This window comes from Giraffa tippelskirchi, chromosome 5 (assembly GCF_054371585.1).
Source record: "Giraffa tippelskirchi isolate mGirTip1 chromosome 5, T2T-mGirTip1v1.2.pri, whole genome shotgun sequence".
NCBI lineage: Eukaryota > Metazoa > Chordata > Mammalia > Artiodactyla > Giraffidae > Giraffa > Giraffa tippelskirchi.
This window is the reverse complement of record NC_137279.1, coordinates 1,818,745-1,837,586: the sequence shown is the minus strand read 5'-3', so window position 1 is coordinate 1,837,586 and position 18,842 is coordinate 1,818,745. Positions and strand designations below refer to the sequence as shown.

General features: G+C 49.0%; 1 protein-coding gene and 1 long non-coding RNA gene across 4 annotated transcripts in view; one reads left to right on the top strand and one right to left on the bottom strand.

The window, feature by feature from the left end:
* KIF14 (kinesin family member 14) overlaps positions 1-8,159 on the bottom strand; it is a 40,490-nt gene extending 32,331 nt beyond the window's left edge. Inside the window, exons 1-6 of one of the 3 annotated variants that reach the window (XM_081491995.1) lie at positions 8,035-8,159; positions 6,253-6,355; positions 5,710-5,867; positions 2,279-3,473; positions 1,445-1,699; positions 841-928 (exon numbers count right to left, since the gene is read on the bottom strand). In XM_081491995.1, coding sequence (XP_081348121.1) covers positions 841-928; positions 1,445-1,699; positions 2,279-3,360 — 1,425 coding nt within the window. In that variant the 5' untranslated portion in view covers positions 3,361-3,473; positions 5,710-5,867; positions 6,253-6,355; positions 8,035-8,159. The remainder of the gene's footprint in view (positions 1-840; positions 929-1,444; positions 1,700-2,278; positions 3,474-5,709; positions 5,868-6,252; positions 6,356-8,034) is intronic. The other 2 variants (XM_081491993.1, XM_081491994.1) reach the window with 2 other exon arrangements.
* A 230-nt stretch (positions 8,160-8,389) lies between these two features.
* LOC145506722 (uncharacterized) lies at positions 8,390-15,199 on the top strand. The gene is made up of 2 exons (XR_014054212.1): positions 8,390-8,578; positions 14,757-15,199. It is a non-coding gene; the product is annotated as an uncharacterized LOC145506722 (long non-coding RNA).
* The last annotated feature ends 3,643 nt before the right edge of the window (positions 15,200-18,842 follow it).

The window sequence follows — 18,842 nt, the reverse complement described above, 5'->3', positions numbered from 1 at the left end:
CTTTGGGTTTTCCATCAGATGGTATAAATGAACTTTTTGGCCAACCCAATAACCAAAAGATAAAAACAGCCTAAGTGTCCATCAACAGATGAACAGATAAAGAGCATGTATTGTATACATACAATGGAATACTACTGAGCCACAAGGAGGAACGAAGAGTCGATACATGCTATAGCCTCATGAACCTCAGGCTGCACAATACTCCATTTACAGGAAATGTCCAGAATTGTAGGAAAATTATAAACTCCCGGGCTACCTTCTAAACCAACCGAAGCAGAATCTCCAGCAGCTTTTCAGCAAGCACACACACACTCGCACACGTGAACACGGCTGCCCCTGACACACTCCGGGGGGCTCTTATCATCAAGCAACGTGGGAAAACTGGTCTTGCCGGCTGCCTGGCAGACAGCTGACCGCACACAGGGCCAGGTGAGGGCGTGGGCACCCGGAGGCAGGGCAGGGTACGAGCGGCTGGGACCTCGACCCTGCTGAGTCTACAGGCCGCTCCCCAGGCTCCTGTTGGTCCTTAGGGAGGGGCGTGTGCCCCCGACTGCAGACTCGCTGGACGGGGTGGAGCCACGGCACACCTAGTCCCACCATCCACACAGGTGATAAAGCCGAGGAAGCGGAGAAGACGGCAGAGAGGACCCTCCGTCTCTACCCACCAGGAGGAACCACCCCACGTCTGGAACCTGCTCCCCACACCACCGTCCCAGAGGAGAGGGACCAGAAAGCACATCGTCTGCTGAGGACTTCCTTAGTGGCCACGACTCTGATTTTAACTTGGTTTGACTGTTTTCTACTCGAATAAGAAGGCTTTCAGAGACCATGAGAACATACCTCTTGGGTTTGTTTTTTTGCTATTTCAGCAAAAACATCTTCACAAAATCTTGGAATTATTCCTGGTTCTTCACTAAAGCCCATCATCCTAGAAAATACATTATGAGTTGGGGGGAGTAAAACTAATTAGGTTTTAAAATTCTTTGCAGGGAAAGTAAACCTAAATTTCCTATTCTATACAGTGGGGTAAGTAAGAACTATCTAATTCAGAGCCTTCTAGCACAGGGCCTGGAATATAGTAAGAACTCGATAAACGTCAGCTACTATTAAAATTCAGGTATTTCCTCCCAGGACAGATAGCAGAGCCACACCACTGATGACTTGCTTGTGATTCTCACAACACGACTTCCAAAATAACCTCTCTGGGCATCAGTTTACACAAGAGAGAGAATTTACAGTAAAGCGGCGCCAGTGATACTGACGAGGTAAACAGTATCTCACGCACAAACAGAAGCCCGGAGATGAAGCAGCTTGCAGAACTGGGGTGGAAATGGGTGAGACTTGAACCCAGAGCGGTGCAGTTTCAAAGATATTCTATCAAACTGTGCTCTTCTCACAGAAGATACGAATGCTTCTGGACAGTCGGATTCACGACACAACTTACGTGTATGACTTTCCAGAGCCAGTCTGGCCGTACGCGAACAGGCAGGTGTTGAAGCCTTGGAAGGCCTGTCCCAGCAGCGGGGCCGCCAGTGCCTGGTACACAGCCGTCTGGCTCGCGAAGCGCGGGTGGCGCTCGTCCACGGACCAGAAGGAAAGATCGTACGCAAAGCTGTACACCTGCTGGGTGCCGGGGTGCCGCACAGCGATTTCCTCCCCGTTCAGGAAGACCGCCTGAGGTGCTTCTTCAGTCTTCTCTCTTTCAAAAGAAGCGCAGAGAAAACTATCGTTAATGCAATTATTCTGAGTGTCATTTCCACAGGATACAATAAGGAGTTCAAACTAAAGTACAGTGTTCCTCCAGGGCAAGACGGCTCTTTGGTTTCATGCGGACCGTGCAGAGTGGCTCACACCGTAACACTGGGTTCCCAAATCTAGCTCTGCAGCTGCAGTGCCACTGCTCAAAGGAAAGGCGGAATGCCAGGTTTCTTGCCCAGAAAAGTTCCAAGAATACTCCAGTATTCTTGCCCGGAGAATCCCATGGACAGAGGAGCCTGGCGGGCTACAGCCCGCGGGGTTGTCAAGAGCCCAGCGTGACTGAAGCAATGCAGCATGGTGACTCTGCAGTGTGGACAGACCCCTGGTTTGAGCCTGAATGGCCAGCAGTTATGGCAGATGCCGCAGGGCTGTGAGCGTTTTGGTGAAAATGTGGGGTTAGTGATAAGGGAAGGGAACTCAGGAAGAGCCTCAGGACTGTCCAGGGCAGGGAAGCAGAGGGACATGAAGACCCACAAACACGCTGACCAGGTTGGCCTTGGATAAGAAGCGGCTAACGTACCGGTTGCTGAAAGGCCTGACCCTGACCGCCACCGTCACTTGGCTGTTCTCCACCCTCAGGGGGTCTGTCTCTGCGGAGGTTTTCTGAAGTGCGGTTTCCTCCTCAAGGAGTGTATTTCCACGTGCCCTCTCCCTTTGACTTGCGAGCAGAGAGCTCTGGGGCGTCTGTTTGACATGAAGGCTGGGCCTGCGGTTTCTGGGAACCAGGGCAGCGGGGCTCCGAGGCTGCAGGACCCCACGCCTGGGTGTCGACCTGGGCTCTGAAGTACACTTCGACGGTGTCCTTTTCTCCAAGCTCTCACATCTACGTGGAAGTTTCGCGGCTTCCTTCTCGGCACCCCTGTGATGCGCAGTCCCTGCTCCTGACACTTTGATCTCTAACCCGCTCTCAGTAGGTCTCGTCGCCAAGCGCGCTGCCCGAACAGCTTCCGTCTGACTCTGGGAACCGGCGGGCGCTCGCTCACGCAGGGACTTAAGGGCAACGTTCTCACCTGCCCCACTGAGGGCAGAATGCGTCGCTGTGCATTTTCCATCAGCCTTCATTTCAAGGTCTTTTGGGGCTGGAGTTAAAGGCACAGAAGGTGCAACAAGCAAGTTTTTATCACCATTTACAGTCTTTACATTTATACCAGTTTCTGGTGAAGGCCGACTGTTTCCTGTTTTGCTGCCCACATTCTGCGTCCCCTTCCACTTGTCCACACAATCTGTCTTCGTCCGACGCTGTAACGCAAGGCGTGTTTCTGCCGCTCTCACAGCTGCGTCTCCCGACTCACGACCAAGCAAAGAGGGTTCCTTGCTCCTGGTCGCTCTCCTCTGAAGTGTCAACCTCCCCACAGGGTTAACAGGGAGGGGTGTGTCTTCTGTTCTCTTACAGGCAGAAATAACGTAAGTGCTGTTGATGTCTCTGATTTTCCTTGCAGATCTCAGTAATGGATCGTCATTTTCACACTCGGACAAGTCCGACTTCGAATGCAGCTTCAGCTTGCTGCCCTGGGGGAGGACACGCAGTGACGACGTCTTCGTGGAGGAAGGAATGCCAAGGAGATCGCTGCCATTTCTGCTGTGCGCAGTGGGAGCTGACATGGTGGCAGAAAGTTATTTTTAAAAAGAATGTTGCTGAAGAAATGTTAAGCTCTTCTTTAGACATTCATTTGACTTCCAGCCATTTCTTATGCAACAGTTTCCAAAATTATCTGCTAAAATAAAATAAATAAATAAAATTTAGACTGCACAGATTACAAACAGGCTTTAAAAACATGAGGACCTTCCATGGGAAAGTGACTTCTCAGGGGCATACATTAGGTCCTGATCTTCACTGAGATATCGTTCCCAAGCAGCTACGGACAAATCTCTGACCTCAAAGACCTTATAGTCATTGCTCAACAAATATGTGCTAAGATCCCATGAGGTGCCAGGCCCTCTGGTGGATACTATGAATTTCAGAGACAAAACTGTATTTTCATTTCCTTAGTCTAGAAGGAATGTACAGATAAAGACTGTATCAGGTCAAATGTGCCAGGTGACTTAAAAAGATGTAAAAAGCACATGTCTAAGAAGATATAAGAATAGTCAATAAGCACATAAAATGATGCTCAACATCATGGGTCATTAGGGAAAACCAAATCAAAACTATAATGAGATACCACATCATACCCACTAGGATAGAAAATATCCAAAAAAAAAAAAAGCAGGAAATGAGTATTGACAAGGACATGAAGAAATTGGTATGCTTGTAAACTGTTGCTGGGAATGTAAAATGGTACAACCACCACGAAAAACAGTATGGATGGCCTCAAAAAATTAAAATTAGCATATACTAAGTCGCTTCAGTTGTGTCCGACTCTTTGCGACCCCAGGGACTGTAGTCCACCAGACTCCGCTGTCTGTGGGACTGTCCAGGCAAGAATACTGGAGTGGCTTGCCATCCCCTCCTCCAAGGGATCTTCCTGACCCAGGGATTGAGCCCACCCCTCTTATGTCTCCTGCGTTGGCAGGCGGGTTCTTTACTATTGCCACCAAATTAGCATATGATCTACAATTCCACTTCTGGGTGTACACCCAAGAGGATTGAAAGTAGGGTCTCAGATGAAGAGATATTTATATACCCATGTTCATAGCAGCATTATTCATAATAGCTAAAATAGGGCAGCAACTCAAATGTTCACTGACCAATGAATGGCTTACTAAAATGTGGTATATTCATACAATGGAAAATTATTCAGCCTTAAAAAGGAAAGAAATTCTGCCATATGCAACAATATTGGTGAACCTTGAGGGCATTATACTAAGTGAAATAAGCCAGTCCCAAAAAGACAAATGATACCACTTATATCAAGTACTTATAGTAGTTAAAATCATAGGCAGAAAGTATAATAGTGGTGGCTAGGGAAGGGAGAAAGGAGGGTTATTATTTAATAGATGTAGGGTTTCAGATTTACAAGATAACAAGAGTTATGGGGTGGATGGCCGTGATGACCATATATTTAAGGATGTACACTTTAAAATGGTTAAAATGATAAATGCTAGAAAAGAGAACATGTCAGCAGAGATTTTTTTTAAGTGCTCCCCAGTTTGGGGAGCAGCAAGGGGGACTAGCAGACACCCCAGCACCAAAGTTAAAGACTGGGGTGAAGCATTTCTGCACCTGCTGAATGCACATGACATGCAAGAATGCCTCAGGGAGATGAGTTTGAGAAGTGTCACAAGGCAGATCATACCCAAATAAGTACCAGAAACAATAAACATAAGTATTGTAAATTAATTGCTTGTGTTGAGAAAACGTATATGCAAGATCAGTTAAGTATTCAGCCTGCCCTCTAGCAGCTAGTCAACAAAGTTGGCAGGAAGGTAAGTAAATATGTGTCAACAATATCTATCCAGTAGTCATGTTTGGAAGAAAAGAGAACATCAGAGACAGCTAAGAGGTCTGGCTTCCCATCAACGCTGCATCCAACTGGTTGTACTGATGTAAACGAGTCTTTAAATTTGCATGTCTGATTCTAACTTGTAAAATGACATCTGATCAAACTATTTCATTGTGAAGGCAAATAAAGGAACCCTCATTTAAAACGGAGCTAGGGGCGGGGTGGGGAGTATCTGAACAGGAGCTCTCCGGTTTTATCCCTTGCTATTTTTCACAGACTCTACAGGAAGAACCTACTTCACATTCCAGGACAAAGAGGAAGAAAGGTTTCGTCCTCACCTAGCAACGGCCCAGCCAATGAAAAACTAGCAGCTCAGCCACTAGGAGGCCATCGCCACCCAGGCTGTCCCCCTCCTCCCACGGGCTGTCATTGAATTCCCTCCTTTTCTCCACACAGGCAGGCCTCATCTGGCTTTGCTGCCCCTTCTGCATTTTTTTACAAACTGAATGTTTGTAGCAACCGTGTGTCAGCAAGTCAATGCCATTTCCCCAAGTGAGCATCTGCTCACTTCAGGTCTGTGTCACGCTCTGGAAATTCTCACAACACTTCAAACGTTTCCATTAGATGCTACTGGTCAAGGTGATCTGCGGCCAGTGGTCTTTGATGTTAGTAGGAGGACTCCCTGAACGTTCTGATGATGGTTACCATTTTCACCAACCACGTATTCTAAATGAAGGTATATACATTGTTCTTTAGACATAATACTATCGCACACATAACGGGCTACAATATAGCACATGTATAACTCTTCAATGAAACAAAACATTCAGGAGACTGGCTGAGTGGTATCCCTGAGCCTACACAATCTGGGAGGCGGGACCGGCTGCCCCTCTCCTCGGGGCTGGTCCCCACTTGAAGCTCGCCCTGAGCTGCAGCTCTCCGGGGCTCCCACATAGACTCTTCCTGCTAATACAGCAACTAACCGTTGTATTTTTAAAATCAACCCCAGAGATCATGACTCTGGAGGAACAAAACAACAGAGATTCATTTTTAAGCAACCTGTGCAAGTTCTAACTAACAATCATGCCAGGATCGAAGCATCTCCCATCACCTTCTAACTAAAAGCAGGCAATCTTTTAAAGATTTCCTGATGCGGAAGCAAATACAGAAGCAAGAAGAGACTGAGGACTTGACCCGCAGCTGAAAACCGGATGCTATTTACAAGGAGCACAGCTCTGGGTCTGGGGAGGGGCGGGGGTGCGCCCCGGGACACTGGAGGGAAGGGGTGCCCAGACTCCGGGGTGGGTTCTCAGCGGCCACCCCGCCGCCCGGCGGCCAGGCGCCCCGAAGACACCCTCCGAGGGGTCCGCGGCGGGGAGGGCACGGCCCTCCCCCGGCCGTCCCGGGAGAACTCCGGCCGCCCCCCTTGGGGACCCTCGCACCCGTCCCCGGGAACCCCCTCTCCCTCCCCTGCCCGGGGGCCCCAGGCCCGCCCCCTTGGGGACCCCCTGCCCTCCCCTCCCCGGGACCCCCCCTCCCCGGGGATCCCCGCCCCTCCCCTGGGACCCCGCCCTCCTCTCCCCGGGACCCCCCTCCCGCCCCTCCCCGGGGATCCCCGCCCCTCCCCTGGGACCCCGCCCTCCCCTCCCCTCCCCTCCCCTCCCCTCCCCTCCCCGGGACCCCCCTCCCGCCCCTCCCCTGGGACCCCGCCCTCCCCTCCCCTCCCCTCCCCGGGACCCCCCTCCCGCCCCTCCCCGGGGATCCCCGCCCCTCCCCTGGGACCCCGCCCTCCCCTCCCCGGGACCCCCCTCCCGCTCCTCCCCGGGGATCCCCGCCCCACCCCTGCCCGGGACCCCCCCCCCGCCCTCCCCTCCCCTGGAACCCCCCTCCCCTCACCGGGACCCCCCCCCTCCCCGGGGATCCCCGCCCCTCCCCTGGGACCCCGCCCCTCCCCTGGGACCCCGCCCTCCCCTCCCCGGGACCCCGCCCTCCCCTCCCCGGGACCCCGCCCTCCCCTCCCCGGGACCCCCCTCCCGCCCCTCCCCGGGGATCCCCTCCCCTCCCCTCCCCGGGGATCCCCTCCCCTCCCCTCCCCTCCCCGCCCCTCCCCGCCCCTCCCCTCCCCTCCCCTCCCCTCCCCGGGACCCCCCCCGCCCCTCCCCTCCCCGGGACCCCCCCCCGCCCCTCCCCTCCCCGGGACCCCCTCCGCCCCTCCCCTCCCCGGGATCCCCGCCCCTCCCCTGGGACCCCGCCCTCCCCTCCCCGGGACCCCCCGCCCCTCCCCTGGGACCCCGCCCTCCCCTCCCCGGGACCCCCCTCCCGCCCCTCCCCGGGGATCCCCGCCCCTCCCCTCCCCGGGACCCCCCCTCCCTCCCCTTCCTCCCCTCCCTCCCCTTCCTCCCCTCCCTCCCCTCCCCTGGGACCCCCCTCCCTTCCCCTGGGACCCCCCTCCCGCCCCTCCCCGGTGATCCCCGCCCTCCCCTCCCCTGGGACCTGGGACCCCGCCCTCCCCTCCCCGGGACCCCCCCTCCCCTCCCCTGGGACCCCGCCCTCCCCTCCCCGGGACCCCCTGCCCTCCCCTCTCCGGGGACCCCCCTCCCTCCCCTGCCCGGGGACCCACCGCCCTCCCCTCCCCGGGACCCCCCTTCCTCCCCCACCCCGGGACCCCCGGCCCTCCCCTGGGACCCCGCCCTCCCCTCCCCTGGGACCCCGCCCTCCCCTCCCCGGGGACCCCTCCTCTCTCCCCTGCCCGGGGACCCACCGCCCTCCCCTCCCCGGGGCCCCCCTTCCCTCCCCTGTCCGGGGACCCACCGCCCTCCCCTCCCCGGGGACCCCTGGCCCTCCCCTCCCCGGGGACCCCCGGCCCTCCCGGACTCCCGAGCTGCTCACCCACCCCACCCCCGCCCGCACCGACGCGCCGCCCCCAGACCGCAGCCCCCACCTCGCAGGTTCCCGGCCTCCTCGCGCCGCTCACGCCTCCGCCACCGCCCCGCGGTTTGAATGCGCGCTCCGCCCTCTGATTGGCTGCCGGGCGCCGCGCACGCACGTCCTCCCGGAAATGCGCGCGCATCTCGTAGGCAACGGCCCCGCCTTCCGGGCTGCGCGCGCCGAGCGGGGCGCAGCCGTCCTGGAGCGGGGGCGCGGACTGCGGGCGGCGGGGGCGCGCTCGGGGCGGGAGCGCTCTCAGGGGGCGGGAGCGCGGACTCCGAGCGGCGGGGGCGCTCTCGGGGGGCGGGGGCGCGCTCGGGGGACCCGGACGTTGATGCGCTTGTCCAGCCCCGGAGCAAAATGAGCACCGTCCGTCCACGTCCCCGGAACTTTGTGCAGAAATAGCTGCTTGCCCCCAAGGTAGCCACAGCCATTCACGCTTTTCTAGGATTCCCTGTGCCAAGCCTGGTGATGGGAAGTGCGCTGTTCAATCCTGAATATCTTACCAGGTAAATAGTAACATGACCCCCCAGTTTACCAGTGAGGGACTGAGGTTTACAGTTAAACTTGTGAAAAATTAGACAACTAGCTGGCGGTGTGACCAGAATTAAAAGCCCACGTCTTGAGATATAACTCATTTTCTAGAAATATCCTAATAAGGTTTTGAAGCACGAAAAAATAAGTATACTTGCTGAAAACTAACCAGATGAACGAGACGGACTCTAGTAGAAAAGATATTTTTAAGTAACTTTTTTAAAGAGCGAAAAGTGCAGATAAAGAAATTGGATTCAGTGGGATAGAAAGAGAAACTAGAGTGGACTCTGAATGTCTAGAAAAATTGAATGTATAATAAAATGCTCATTCTAAAACTCACTCTAAAAATCATTCTAAAATTTATTGAGATTAAGTTATAGAGCAACCATTAGAAAAAAAGAATGTAGTATTTATCAGGTCTATGGGAAAATAATCGAGTCTAGAGAGCAAAAGAAGCTATGGCAAAGGAAAAGACTGACAAACACAAATACATAAAAATTCCAAACTCATATAGAGTTCAAAACGATGAAAATAAAATGTAGTAAACTAGAAAAATACATTAAACATGACAGAAGATGTAAAAATAACTTACAATATTACAAATAAAAGAAGTTTATAAGTAGAAACAGTTCAGTTCAGTCGCTCAGTCGTGTCCGACTCTTTGCGACCGCATGAACCACAGCAAGCCAGGTCTCCCTGTTCATCGCCAACTCCCAGAGCCCAAACTCATGTCCCTTGAGTCAGTGATGCCATCCAACCATCTCATCCTCTGTCGTCCCCTTCTCCTCTTGCCCTCAATCTTTCCCAGCATCAGGATCTTTTCCAATGAGTCAGCTCTTCGCATCAGGTGGCCAAAGTAGTGGAGTTTCAGCTTCAGCATCAGTCCTTCCAATGACCACCCAGGACTGATCTCCTTTAGGATGGACTGGTTGGATCTCCTTGCAGTCCAAGGGACTCTCAAGAGTCTTCTCCAACACCACAGTTCAAAAGCATCAATTCTTCAGTGCTCAGCTTTCTTTATAGTCCAACTCTCACATCCATACATGACTACTGGAAAAACCATAGCCTTGACTAGATGGACCTTTGTTGGCAAAGTAATGTCTCTGCTTTTTAATATGCTGTCTAGGTTGGTCATAACTTTCCTTCCAAGGAGTAAGCGTCTTTTAATTTCATGGCTGCAGTCACCACCTGCAGTGATTTTGGAGCCCCAAAAAATAAAGTCTGTCACTGTTTCCACTGTTTCCCCATCTATTTAGCCATGAAGTGATGGGACCAGATGCCATGATCTTAGTTTTCTGAATGTTGACCTTTAAGCCAACTTTTTACTCTTCTCTTTCACTATTTATTCAACAAGTATTTATTAAGCTTCTTTTACATGTCAGACCTTACAGTAAGCAGTAGGGATAGAAGTGAGTGGGTGTGGACCCTCCTCTCAAGCAGCTTACCAATTTCTGTCACTGGAAACGTGCACTTTTAATTCTGATGCAAAATCACTAGTACCTAAATTAAAAATGTTTTTGTTTTTCTTTTTACTTATACCTAAACATTTTTTTTTTTACAGTTGCATTTAATGGCTGGGTTTTACATTTTATTTTTATCTGAGTTATTTTTATGTGTGCACCCACTCACTTCTATCCCTACTGCTTAGTGTAAGGTCTGACATGTAAAAGAAGCTTAATGAATACTTGTTGAGTAAATACCAGACCCCTCTAGAAAGAAATATGATCATTTATAGAAGGAAACATAAAGAGCTTCATATTCTTTGTCCTAGTTACTGCACTACAAAAATTTATTCTAAGAAAATGTTTCACTAGAAACCAAATAGTTTGTGGGCCCCAAATGGAAAAATTCTCCATGGCTTACCATGAGAGCATGCATTAAATGGTTAAAAATAAGGGGGGAAAATAATAAATTATATTACAACAATTAAAGTTACAATCACAAACTAGCTGACAGTGCGTGGCCTAAGGACCTGCTTCCGCCCCAGACTGTGAGCACAGGATGGAGCAGGGCTTTGTCTGCGTCCCGCTTGTGCCCCCGTGCCTGGCACAGAGCACCTTCACAGCACGTGCCTCCCTCTTCTCCTTCTTGCTCTGCACGAAGCTCCTGATTTAATTCCAACTATGGGAACAATCCTCAACAGAATCAAGGGCCCCCTGTGAGCCAGCTCCGGGTTACACAAGAGGGATTTCGGTCTTTTATTTAGTACACTGAGATGGTGCTCCTCTCTTCAGATCCTGCCCACAGCTCACCAGCAGGGAAAGTCACTTCTGAGGACCTCCGCTTCTGCATCTGGGAATTGTAGATGCAAATGCCACCTACCTTAGAGTCATCTTGAGGATTAAATTAGATTATGCATGCAAAGTGCTTCGTGGGGAGCTGGGTACAGGATTGTGCTCTACAAATGTAAGCTACTAAATTGCATTGCCTAAAAACATTCTCCAAAATGCTGCAAAGCCCTGGCCAGTGCTGACGAACTGCGATCATGCATGCACAAGCTGTCTGCTACAATGATGACACATTTTACTTTATGAAGGTTGAGGATTATGACTTAATCCCTAGAAATAACCGCAAGATGAAATAGCTCGTTCTTTTGTACTGGACTCACTGGACTCTATTAAAAATCAGGAGAGAGCAATGAAATACCATCTCCAAGGGGAAGCAGAACTAATCTCCATTTTGCTCTAATATGATTAACATTTTTTTAGAACTTCGGATCTTCTGTGCTTTTTGATGGAAGACAAGAAAAAGGAATCTATACACCTGAAACTAACATGGTATTGTAAATCAACTTTACTTCATTAAAAAAAAAAAATCAAATAATATTGAACTAAAAATAAAAGAAAAAGGAGTCTAGAAAATGCAGATGTGGCCACACAAGGTTCAAGGGTGAGCAGCCCGCAGGCACCTCACTTCATGTCAAGCCCTGGGGCCTCTAGTCTAGACTTTGGAGACAAGTCATCTCCTCCAATATCCATCCACGTAGTGTCAGAGCACTGCCTCCTCCCCCTGGTTCTGGGAGAAGAAATACTTTCTCGCTATGACACAGCTGCTGGTTAAAACGCTCTGTAGTTCAAACCTGTCTTCAGATTTGACTCATTAAAATAATAGCTCCTCCAGGAACCTAAAATCATACAATCTGCTTGCCACTCGGATTACTTTACCTCTCTATCCCTCGGCTTCTTGGCCTGTAAAAGGAGGAGATGTCAATAATAACTAGAAAAACTAAACCAGACGATGTAAGAGAAATTATTAGAATCAGACGGCACATGACTGTAAATTTTAACTGATGCATTTTGCTTCACTGACAATGCCAGAGCCTTTGACAGTGTGGATCACAACAGACTTGAAAATTCTTTAAAAGGTGGCAGTACCAGATGACCTGACCTGCCTCCTGAGAAATCTGTATGCAGGTCAAGAAGCAACAGTTAGAACTGTTCCAAATAGGGAAAGGAGTACATCAAGGCTGTATATCGTCACCCTGCTTATTTAACTTATATGCAGAGTACATCATGAGAAACGCTGGGCTGGAAGAAGCACAAGCTGGAATCAAGATTGCTGGGAGAAATATCAATAACCTCAGATATGCAGATGACACCACCCTTGTGGCAGAAAGTGGAGAAGAACTAAAGAGCCTCTTGATGAACGTGAAAGAGGAGAGTCAAAAAGTTGGCTTAAAGCTCAACATTCAGAAAACTAAGATCATGGCATCCGGTCCCATCACTTCATGGCAAATATATGGGGAAACAATGGAAACAGTGACAGACTTTATTTTTTTGTGTGCCAAAATCACTGCAGATGGTGGCTGCAGCCATGAAATTAAAAGACATTTACTCCTTGGAAGAAAAGCTATGACCATCCTAGATAGCATATTAAAAAGCAGAGACATTACTTTGCCAACAAAGGTCATAGTTAAGTTATGGTTTTTCCAGTGGTCATGTATGGATGTGAGAGTTGGACTATAAAGAAAGCTGAGTGCAGAAGAATTGATGCTTTTGAACTGTGGTGTTGGAGAAGACTCTTGAGAGTCCCTTGGACTGCAAGGAGATCCAACCAGTCCATCCTAAAGGAGATCAGTCCTGGGTGTTCATTGGAAGGACTGATGCTGAAGCTGAAACTCCAATACTTTGGCCAGATGTGAAGAACCGACTCATTGGAAAAGACCCTGATGCTGGGAAAGATTGAGGGCAGGAGGAGAAGTGGACGACAGAGGATGAGATGGTTGGATGGCATCACTGACTCGAGGGACATGAGTTTGAGTAGGCTTTGGGAGTTGATGATGGACAGGGAAGCCTGGCGTGCTGCAGTCCATGGGGTCGGAGTCGGACGTGACTGAACGACTGAACTGAACTTCTTTAATCCACCAGAGGGAGACAAACCAAAAGAAAACATGTAGAAAGTGTTCAGAAGTAAAGCAAGCACATTCAAAGACTTCTATTATGTTAAGATAAAGAAAACTGATTAACTCATGGTAATTAATGGTCGTAGCACACAAATCTATCGCAATTTATCCAAATTCATAATTTTTAAATTATTAAAATAAGAGTATGTTATCTGGCTGTACAAAAAAAAGAAAAAAACAACACCTATAGGTGTTTGTATTTGGCTGCATTTTAGGGTCCATGATAAAAAAAAGAAGAAAGTGCAACAGGACTATGGGAATTAATTTTAAAGCCCAGAACAGAAGTGGAGGAAAGGTGATCAGAGCTGAGCTCTATCACCGCTCTGTGGAGGGACCAGAGGCGGGTCTCCCTGTATAGTTCCCTCACCTCTGAATCCAATTTCTGGATTAAATTATCCAGTGAGAGTGAAAGTCGCTCAGTCGTGTCAGACTCTTCTGCGACCCCATGGACTGTGGCCCTCCAGGCTCCTCTGTCCATGGAATTCACCAGGCAAGAACACTGGAGTGGGTAGCCGTTCCCTTCTCCAGGGAACCTTCCCAATCCAGGGATCGAGCCCAGGTCTCCTGCGTTGCAGGCAGATTCTTTACCATCTGAGCCACCAGGGACGTCCCTAAACTATCCAATAAGCCAGCAGTTCCTAAGCGCCTTCTTTACGTAAAGTGTGTCCATTATCTCATTTAATCTCTACAGTCCCGTAAGGGTGGTGCTATGGTCGTCATCACTGCTGTGTTGCACATGAGGAAGCTGAGTTTCCAGGCAGTCAGATGCCCTGCCTGTAGTGTTGGCCTGTTTAAGTCACAGAGCCGAGTTCAGAGCTCGGGGAAGGGGGCTTCCTCCCTGGTGCTCTGCAGGGCCCCCCTGAACTGCTGTTTTTACAAAGATTCTTTCTGGCTCTCACATTTCTGTGACGCTGTGATAAGCACAGGAGTTAAACAAACCTAAGTGTGGTTTTAAATCTGTCATATTTTGTATTTTCTCTCTAAATTCTGATACTCGTTAGACGGAGAGTCTTGGGAGCAGGCACATCACAGGCTTGTGTTTGTATGAAATCTTTACTATCATTCAGTGACATCAGCGAAATACATTTAGCAACACTGCCAGGAATTTTAAAAAGAAACAGTTACATTAAGCAAGTAATCCTTCTTTAATAGAAAAAGAGAAGGACTCAGGGATTAGTCAAGGTTCCAGACACTCTTTTCTCTTTGAATGGTTTGCTGGTTTCATTCCAGAGAAGATTAGTAAGATTTAGAACCATCCACAGCCCCAAAGCCTACCGGGTAACCTATTTATTTCTACATAAAGGGAGCTCTGGGACTCACGAAGAACATTTCTGTTTTTTTTTTAAAAAAGGCTGAGCTTGACCTTCGATCAGGTGTCTTCTCCTGATGGTTTGCCAACATGGCCCAAGGTCATTTCTGACATCTTGTTAAAAACGCTGCTGACACTTCCAAGTAGAATTGGAGCTATTTTTCTAAAGTGGGGAAAGAAAGAGTTTTGTGTCACTTAACTTTCACCAAGTTTAAAAACATGGTCTCAGTAAGGATATTGAATTTGTATAAATCATTCAGCTCTCCATCTTAAGCCCCAAGTAGTTTATATTCACATAGCATTTACTGGTAAATTGAGGATATAGAATTGTCTAAACTGATACAAAGTTAGTTGTGTGTTCACATTAATCAGTCTTCTCACTTAAAAAACATTATTAAAAAGATTGTGCTGAGTGACTGCTTGCCTTACTTGTGGCTTTCAGAGGGCAGCTGCCAGACGAGAGGCCACCTGGATGGCAAGAATTATCCATCGCAGTCTTTCAGTGGGAGAATGGTGTACTCACCAGCCTTGCAGCTTCATGAATAATTCCACACCCGTCCACAGGCCTTTGCTCGTTTGCAGAAGGCTTAATTTTTTTTTCCTCTTAGACCACAGTCTGTCCTCTGACTCACTCAGGGCAGGGAAAAAAGAAATCCGCCATCAGAAAGAGTTCTGCATTTCTTTTTCAGATCCAGTGGTCCGGATGCAACAGAGAGCGCAGTGTTCTGTCTGGATTAATGTTTCTCAGTTCTGGCAGGCCCGGGATGAATAAGGGTGGTATTTTCTGTTCTCTGCGATGACAGTGTTCCCCCACGCCGTGGTGGGGTTTGTGTGCACGTTATGGCTTTAATTCATGTGAAATGATATGAAACAATGCCCAAAGAACTAGTCTTCTCCGCTGTCTTATTTCTCCCAGCCGCGTGTCTCCAATATTATTAATTAAATCACCACCATTCACTGGCCCCAAACGTCCACTCCAGATGACAACAATGTCAGGCCTGACTTTACCTTCCTGGGAAAAGAACGTGAAAACAAACTCCTGACGGATCGGTTTGCTCCGTCTCCCGAATTTAACCAGGGGAATGAAGCCTCCAGGCCTAGAAGTCTGTTCCACCGTGTGAATGCTGAAAGCAGGGCTGTCCAGTGTAATGAGAATTGTGAATCTTAAAGCAGAGACTTGCCTGCTCTCCAGAGGTTAAGACTCTGGACTCCTAATACAGAGGCCCTACCTTCGACCCCTGGTCGGGGAGCGAAGACTCTGCATGCTGCGCGGCATGGCCCCCCAAAATTTAAATCTTATAGCAGCCACAGTAAGAAAAGGAAAAGAAAAGGGTAATTCTTTTAATAATATATTTTATTTAACCCAACATATCAGAAATACCATTTCAATACATAATTAACCTAAAATTTTTAATTGAGGTATAGTTGATTTACAATATTATATAATTGTGTACAACATAATTGTACATATAGTGTGCAACATAGTGATTCACACTTTTTAAAGACCACACTTCATTTATAGCTATTATAAAATATTGGTTACATCCCCTGTGTATAATACATCCTTGTTGCTTATTTATTTTATGCACAGTAGTTTGACCTCTTAATCCCCTACCCCTATTGTGTCCCGCCCCCTTCCCTCTCTCTGTTGGTAACCATTAGTTCTCTATGTCTGTGGGTCTGTTTCTTTTTTGTTATATTCACTAGTTGGTTGTACTTTTTAGATTCTACATGTAAGTGATACCGTATTGTTATAGCCACGCATTCCGGGAAACAAGCTCACTCAGAAGGACGATGCAGATAGTGAAGTGCAGTTTATTACACCGGCGGGCCCAAGGCAGAGTCTCCCCTTAGCCAAGGACCCCGACCAGCATTTGTGAAAATGTTTTATACCCCATGGGTACGTGTCTGAACCCACCACCCCAATTTCCTTGTGACTTACATAAACAAAGGAAAGGTAAATACAATCACAATAACCCCATCATTCATGTGTTATGTGTTCAAACAGTCAATAATCAATAAGCCCAAGGTTACATTCCAAACAGTTAATAATCAATAAGCCCGAGGTTACAGAAAAAATTTATGGCCTGTCCGGAGGAAGGGGGATCAGTGTATGTTTTCTCTTAGGCGGTGAGTAAACTGCATACGATCTTCAAGGTTCCCCTGTCCGGAGGGGGTCTTATCCTTCTATTGTCGTTTCCGCAGGCACTAAGCACAGAGTTCAGAGTCCATTCGAGAGGTGGCTGAGCATGATCAGCACGAACAGGCCTGAGATGGAGTCCAGGCCCCATGAATTCCTTCTATGGTATTTGTCTTTTTCTGTGTGACTTAGCACAATGCCCTTACAAGTCCATCTATGCTGCAAATGGTAGAATTCCATTCTTTTTTATGGCTGAGTAATATTCCACTGTATATATACATATATATACATCACGGGCTTCTTTACCTATTTGTCCATTGACAGACAATATCAAAATGATTAGTGAGAGATTCTATGTTCTGAGACATCCAAGTGTGTGTCCTCCCCTTACAGGACTGGCCACGTTCTCAGTGCACAAGAGCCACCGTACTGGACAGTGCCGGGGTGGAGGCGCCCTCTCTCTCACTGCACCTGGGGTAGGAGAGCAGGACCGTACGATGCGGGTTCAGAATCAGTCATGGGATAACGGCATCTAGCTGGGCGAAGGGGGCACAGTCCTACAGCTCCGATCTCTGGCCGCACACTCCGTGGCCTCTCTTCTCGTGAGTCTGGGCCTTAATTGGTCCTGCTGACGGCAGGTCTGTAGTGTGAGGCTGTTTCTAATTCATGAAGTTGTAGCCTGCTCGCAGCTCATATGTACCTGACTCTGCTCAGTCAGTGCTGATTTCAAAATTCATTCCATATGCTTTTTCTCGGTTCGAATCCCTGGCTCTCTCCCTGCAATTAATTTAGGAGCTCTACTGCAAAATCACACAGCAGAAAGAAGAACCAAGTCAGCAAAAGAGGGAGGAAAAAAATGGAAGGAATTGCGGGGACCTGTCTTCGAAACTCGCAACACATGAGCCAGAAGGGAGAGATTTTCTCTGTGCCCAGTTGGGAAAGAGGGTGGAATGCCTTTGAGAAACACTACACCAGGTTCAGAGCTGCAGGCCAACCATCCCTCTCATTTCTTCTGCTTCTCTGTAACATAAGACTCCATTTCTGAGTAGCTGCGAGCCCAGTGTCACACCCTGGATTCTAAATGCGACGTGAAATGCGACCATACCGTGAGGACCCAGGACCCCTCTGGCCTGGAGGGAAGCCCTGTGGGCAGCTAGACTCTGGATGATATTATGACCTTGCCCCCCCTCCCACCCCGGCTCCTTCCTCATCAAGCTCAGCGGTCTCCCTGTTAAAGCTGCATTTAAATGTATTAAGGATTCTGCCAACGCCTGACCTTCCAGTGTTGAGAGACTGAATTTCATTAGCCTGGTTTCTGCCGTTTCCCTGAGCTAGCGGTGTCTTTAGTAATCTGGCCCATTCCTGGAACGTGGCACCTGATACATCTTCCTGGCCTTCCTCCCCGAGGACACGACGTGCTCAGGGCTCCCTCTGTGTGAGGGGTGCTGGTGCGGGGTCATCAGGACGGCACGGGCGCCTGCAGGGTGGCAGGCGCGGCTGAGGGCGGTGCTCCTGCCTGCCCCCCACCCGGCACCGTGGGGGTGCGGGGAGGGGAGGTGGAGTCCACACTCACCCATGGCGTTCTCTCAACACCAGGCTTCTATTCCTGCTGTCACCGTCAGCCCTGCGAAAGTCTGCTTTCTGCTTCCACCTCCAGGAGGGGAGAGGTTTTCCCTGAGAAATAAGACAGGCAGTGAGGGGGCTTCCCTTTCTCTGCACCCCACCCCTGCTCCCTGCAGGGGCCTCCCTCAACCCCACTGCCGGGTCCCCCACCACCAGCTTTAATGATCTGATCCGTCAGCGCTGCTTTGGTCCCTGCGGGTCTGGGGCCCTGGGCTGATGCCTGTGTCCTGGGCTCCGCCTTACCAGCTCCTGGCACCCCCAACCTTACAAACGCACTAACTCCACACTCCCCCTCCACACCCAAATCTAACAGAATTACAAGGAAATTTAGCCATCACTTATCCATAAATAAATATGAAGTCTGCATTATTTTATTTTTTGAACACTATTTTTTTTTTTGAGTGTAGTTAATCTACAGTATTGTTAGTTTCAGGTGTACAACATAGTGATTCAGTATTTGATGGATTATGCTCTATGTAAAGTTATTATAAAATATTGGCTATATTCCATATGCTGTAACATTACTTGCTTGTATTAATAACATTTATTTTGTATCTAGTAGCTTGTGTTTCTTTTTAAAAATTTTTTATTTTGGGAGTATAGTTGATTTACAATGTTGTGTTACTTTTTGCCATGCAGCAAAGTCAGTCATTTATACTTATACATGTACATGTGTTTCTCAGATTCTTTTCCCATATTGTGCATTATTTTAAAAGGATGCGTAGTGGAAATCTTGCAGCTCTCTCCTTGTAGGCTGCATGTTTG